Here is a 5,148-nt window from a genome sequence, read left to right as displayed (position 1 = left end):
GCCATGTTTCAAACGATCCAAACGTAACACGCTTCCGCCAATCCCTGCCTTGAAGCAATGAGTGACGGAGGGTGGGCATGGTCAGCTCGGAATGCATTTTCAAATTGAATTTTGCTACACGTATCCCACGGCGTCATGATGAAAATGCAATCCTAAGTGTTCTAACTGTTAGTCTAAATGCATTTAGGACAAATAGCATTTAAATGATCATTTTGCTACCATTTCTGCTTGAACATGTTACACATATCAAATCAATTTGATTTATACATTTTCATTTTCATTTTGCAACTTTTATAAAGCGTTCAAATGTGCATGCAATTTACATATTAAGACTACTGTTGGAAATGGCAAATGTAAATTATATAATTTAATTTTCATTTTACTTTTGCACCAAACTTTGCACGTATGGGTAATGGAAAATTTAAATTTAAATACAGAAATACAATGCCATTTTGCATATTGCGTTGCCATTTTGCATATTGCATTGCCATTTTGCATATTGCATTTTAAATTGAATTTCGCTACCTATATGCTTCCATACGGATGTCCAGATATCAGATGTATATCCGATTAAAATCCACATTTGGAAGTGGCTCAGATCGGATGCAAAAAAATTGGATCTCGTGCGGGTTTTTGTGTTTACACGTGTGCAACAAATTCCGATCTGTGTCAGATGTGAGCGAAAGATCGGATTTTTTGTGCCAGTGTAAACGCAGCCCAATTTGTGCCATTTGATTGTTTCATTTTTGTGGTTGTCAATACACCTGCAGAACCAGAAAGAGTAAACTTTGAATGACTGTGCTAGAAAGGATATTTTTGTGCGTCTGTTCTCCATTCAGACATTGTTCTTCCCAGGTTGTTTTGAAACACACTGTCTGATATTTTACTAAAAAAGTGTGGTTTCTTTGATTTAGCTTTGCTTTTGTGTTGTGGTTGTTCTTCAAAAGCATCAAAATAGTTAATGATCAAAATGTTAAAAAGTTGGAAGATGTGTTTAATGCTAAGATGAGTTACAGTAAGTTATCCATCAATGCTTTTGAGTGACATTTTGACATTGTCTGCATAGTTTGAAGCCACTCTTGCCACCAAAGTACCAAGTAGTGTTTCTTTTTGGGGGCACACTGCACTATGACTGCACTTTGGGAGTTTTTTATTATTTTATTTTTTTTATATAATTCATTAATGTTCTGGGCTGGCCCACATATTCATATAGCAGTGACGCTGTCTGAGTTTTATATGTCTGCATGACTTTTCATATGTAAATGTTAATAGTAAAAATAATAATAAAAAACAATTCCCAGATGTGTGGAGAATGCTGTTTCTTTGTCTTTGTAGTCTTAAATTATAATAACAAAGGGTGCATTATCTTGTATTCATGGCTCATTTATTGACTTTCTTTTACAAACTTAAGCCAAACATATGCTACAAGACTGTAGATCGCTGTCCTGTGCGTGCTCTCAGGCCCCTGTCTAGGTGTGTCAATTGCAAAATCTGAATCTAGCTATGATCCCAGAATACTTTTTTTTACAAATTCATGTAATGTACGTGTATGTTAATTTTTGACAACAAAAGGTCTTTAGGGTTGCCAGAACAGTTTCTCTGAGAGCCCAACATTTCCTCATCTGTCATTATTCAGTGAAAAAATTGAGATGCAGAAGAGATTAAATGAATCTAAATGCTTTTGTTGCAGTTGAACTGTACTCTGTTGTCAGGCAAAGGACAATCACTTTTTTTTCTGCACTGCTTTTCAGCATCTGTGTTCCCCTGCTGCTGTATATTCAGCACTGCAGCAAAATGTAGCATTTTACCTTGAGTTGTGGATGTGAGCTTACAGTCTGTATTGAATATGACTTAATAAATATATTGTATACCAAAAAATAATGGCAAAAAAAACATCTCTTGATATTTCTATTGAGACACCCCTTGCAGGCTGAACTCAAATCAACATACAATGCAACAAGTGTAGTCTGATTTAGGGGAAATGACTCCTGTGAACCAGTTCATTTTCTAAATAGGTCAAATAGACAAGACACTGAACTGAATCCATCAGATCATCTAATAAATCAACATCTGGTTCACTTAATCACTGATTCTCTTAACTGCAAGGACTTTACATTGAGTGATGTCCATATCAAAATGTGCCAATACCATTACTGGTTAAAAAAACCTCCAGGGATCTACACACCCAATTTGACCTAGAAACACTTACAGCTTAGTCTGCATTTTAAAATTGAGCATGTCAATTTAAGTCTAAGATTGAGCCCATTACACAGATCCCCACCCATCAAATCAAACAATGTGATTCAAGTTGGACAGTGCTGAGACGAGCGTATTGGCCCTGTTAGGGCCATAAAGATTCACCAGAAAGACAGTCATGTAAAAAAAAAAAAAATCCAAACAGAATCCATAAGGACAACTTTTGGACACAGCAATGATTTTAAATGTATTTTAAGCTGTTGTGATCTGTCACTGGTTTCTTTAGTCTAAATTAAATAAGTGTTACCGGAAGGAGAACTATAGGTTTTATGAGGTTTACGCTGAGGAAAAACATCTTCGTCTGGTTTAATGGGCTATTTACATTCCAGGAATTAAACCTAATGGCTGACATTCCTGCCCTCTCTCTACTACCTGGGGCATAATGTCATAAAGCGATTACATGAACATAACTATGTGTACATAATGTGAAAAAGATCCTTTATTTTTATTAAGTTTAGAGTTTGTGAACAAGTTGTGCAGATATTCTTTCTCACGACAGCACTGTTTTCATGCAGAAATTGCAAGGGAATTGGCCCCAAAGTACGAAAGCAAGCTGAAGGGAATCTCCACCACCCGGCTCAACCCACAGCACCACCTCTGGTACGCAGTGCAAACAGGCAGGCATTTTTTCCCTCTCCAACTCCTTCTCTCTTTATTTCTGCCTCAGACTTTTCATTTTTCTGTCTGTCTATCCTTCCCAAAACTTGGCATTAACTGCATAAAATGTGTTTTAATGAAATGAAATTTTAATTAGTGAATGGAAATCAAGAGGACTGTAATTTGCATAGTTAAAAAAGACAGTCTTGTTAGTGGTCCCAAGTTACACATATTACCCCAAAAGTAGGGTGACCATACGTGGCATTTTTACGGGACACATCCTGGCCACCCTACCCATAAGTCATTTCTTAACATATTTTAAATCCTAATCTGTCTGTTCTATAGGCATCTAGTCTGTGAGGATGCCCTGCCATGTGAAGAAGACGACAGCCAGCCTCCTTTCCGGTACCTTTTAGCATTCCTTCAGCAAGGTGAGTGTCTGTGTTTTCCATGATGAAGATAAGCAAGCATTTACCTTCTTTACCAAAATGCATCTTTTGCAAGAGCTAGCAACCAGCACAGAGGAATGAGATAAGAAAAGAAATGGTGATTACAGCATGTGATGACTTGCCTGTGTTGGGAAAGAGCTACAGATGGTTAGAGTAGCAGAACATGTAGTGGTAGATTCAAAGCATGATGTCTGATACATTACAAAATTAGACATTATTAGACTAAATGAAGCTTAAGATGGGTGTGATGTTCACCTCTAGGGTATTTATGGATTAGTTTATAGCCCAGTCAATGTCCCATTCAGCCCAGTTTAAGCTCTAGTGTGATTCACACATGACAGTTACAGTTCTTTAATGATTCATACACACTTTAATCAGATCACTGTGGGAAATAGTGCTTCCCAGGTTAACACTGGGACACAAAGGTATATGTATCAGTGCTTGCTTTTGTTAGGGTCCTACTGTTACCCTAGGAACCAAACTCTGAGGTATTGACGGAAAAAGGGAGAGTCACAGAAAACAGATTTATCTGATTCTTCTTGAGAGAGTGATCCAACTGTGAGCGGCTGGTCTAGCTTTCAAGAGTCCCAGTACCCTGCTGGCAGCCTGACTCTCCCCCAGAACCCCCCAACGAATCAAAAGGGCTCACAGCAGGCTAGACTTGTGGTGTGATAAGCATTCAGCTGGTGAGACCAAACCCAGCCAATCTTACAATGATCTTAAAAACAAAAAACAGGAACATCCTGAAACATCACTCATGTCCTTTTCTCCCACGCACAAGCTGTTTCATATAGTTGTTTGTGTTCTCAGTTGTGTGCACATGCCAAAATCCTCATTAACACTAACATACACAGAAGATTTTGATGAATAAAACCCAAAGAACATCTAATATCATAAACAGACATTTTGTTCCCTTTCCTGCTAGATGTTCTTATTTTATCTTGCTATAACTAATGAGCAAACTTATTAATGCAATAGATCGTTCAATAAAGCAACCATCTAAAGAATTATTGAATTATTATTGGAAACTCGAATGTGCTTACGTGATTGAAAAAAAACCTTACTGGTTCCCTCACATCAAGCAAGTACTTTGAGCTTCCATTTATCATATTTAAAGGGGTCATATGATGTTGCTAAAAAGAACATTATTTTGTGTATTTGGTGTAATGAAATGTGTTTATGTGGTTCAAGGTTAAGGTTCAAAAAACACATTATTTTCCACATACTGTACATTATTGTTTCTCCTCTATGCCCCGACTTTCTGAAACGCATCGATTTTTACAAAGCTCATCAGTCTGAAAAGACAACTTCCACTGCGCGAAGTTGATGTATTTCCTCAGCGACCAGCACGGATCAGCTCTAGGCATGACAAAGCGGATATCGTCCTCTTTTGGAAGGCCAAACCAAGTAGTTTCGCTTTCACAACGAAACACAGAGTCTCCCAGTCTGAAAAGACAACTTCCACTGCGCGAAGTTGATGTATTTCCTCAGCGACCAGCACGGATCAGCTCTAGGCATGACAAAGCGGATATCGTCCTCTTTTGGAAGGCCAAACCAAGTAGTTTCGCTTTCACAACGAAACACAGAGTCTCCACGGCATGGTGGCAGCGGCAACAATTCTACAGCGAGAATAAAAGTTATGCCGCCTTTCTTTGCGTGAACATTTGGGCAGCGTTATGCAAATCTTCCCACATCGTGACGTAGACATGTGGGGGCGTGTTAGAACGAGCCGTTTTAGGTAGGCTTGGTTGACTCTTAACTTTTATAAAGAATATCTCTTTGGATTTGAGACTTTAGTCTTTGCAACTTTACAGATCTTCTTTATGCACCAAGAGCTTGTAACACT

General features: G+C 38.1%; 1 protein-coding gene across 1 annotated transcript in view; it reads left to right on the top strand.

Annotated features, from left to right (window-relative positions):
* Nucleotides 1–3,307, top strand: part of LOC107569454 (serine/threonine-protein kinase 11-interacting protein-like) — a 64,089-nt gene extending 60,782 nt beyond the window's left edge. The window contains exons 23-24 of the mRNA XM_016255555.1: nucleotides 2,772–2,856; nucleotides 3,199–3,307. Coding sequence (XP_016111041.1) covers nucleotides 2,772–2,856; nucleotides 3,199–3,307 — 194 coding nt within the window. The remainder of the gene's footprint in view (nucleotides 1–2,771; nucleotides 2,857–3,198) is intronic.
* Nucleotides 3,308–5,148: the final 1,841 nt, after the last annotated feature.

Source organism: Sinocyclocheilus grahami, unplaced genomic scaffold, assembly GCF_001515645.1.
Source record: "Sinocyclocheilus grahami isolate Dianchi unplaced genomic scaffold, SAMN03320097.WGS_v1.1 scaffold1347.1, whole genome shotgun sequence".
Taxonomy (NCBI): Eukaryota; Metazoa; Chordata; class Actinopteri; order Cypriniformes; family Cyprinidae; genus Sinocyclocheilus; species Sinocyclocheilus grahami.
This window is presented reverse-complemented; position numbering and strand designations above follow the sequence as displayed.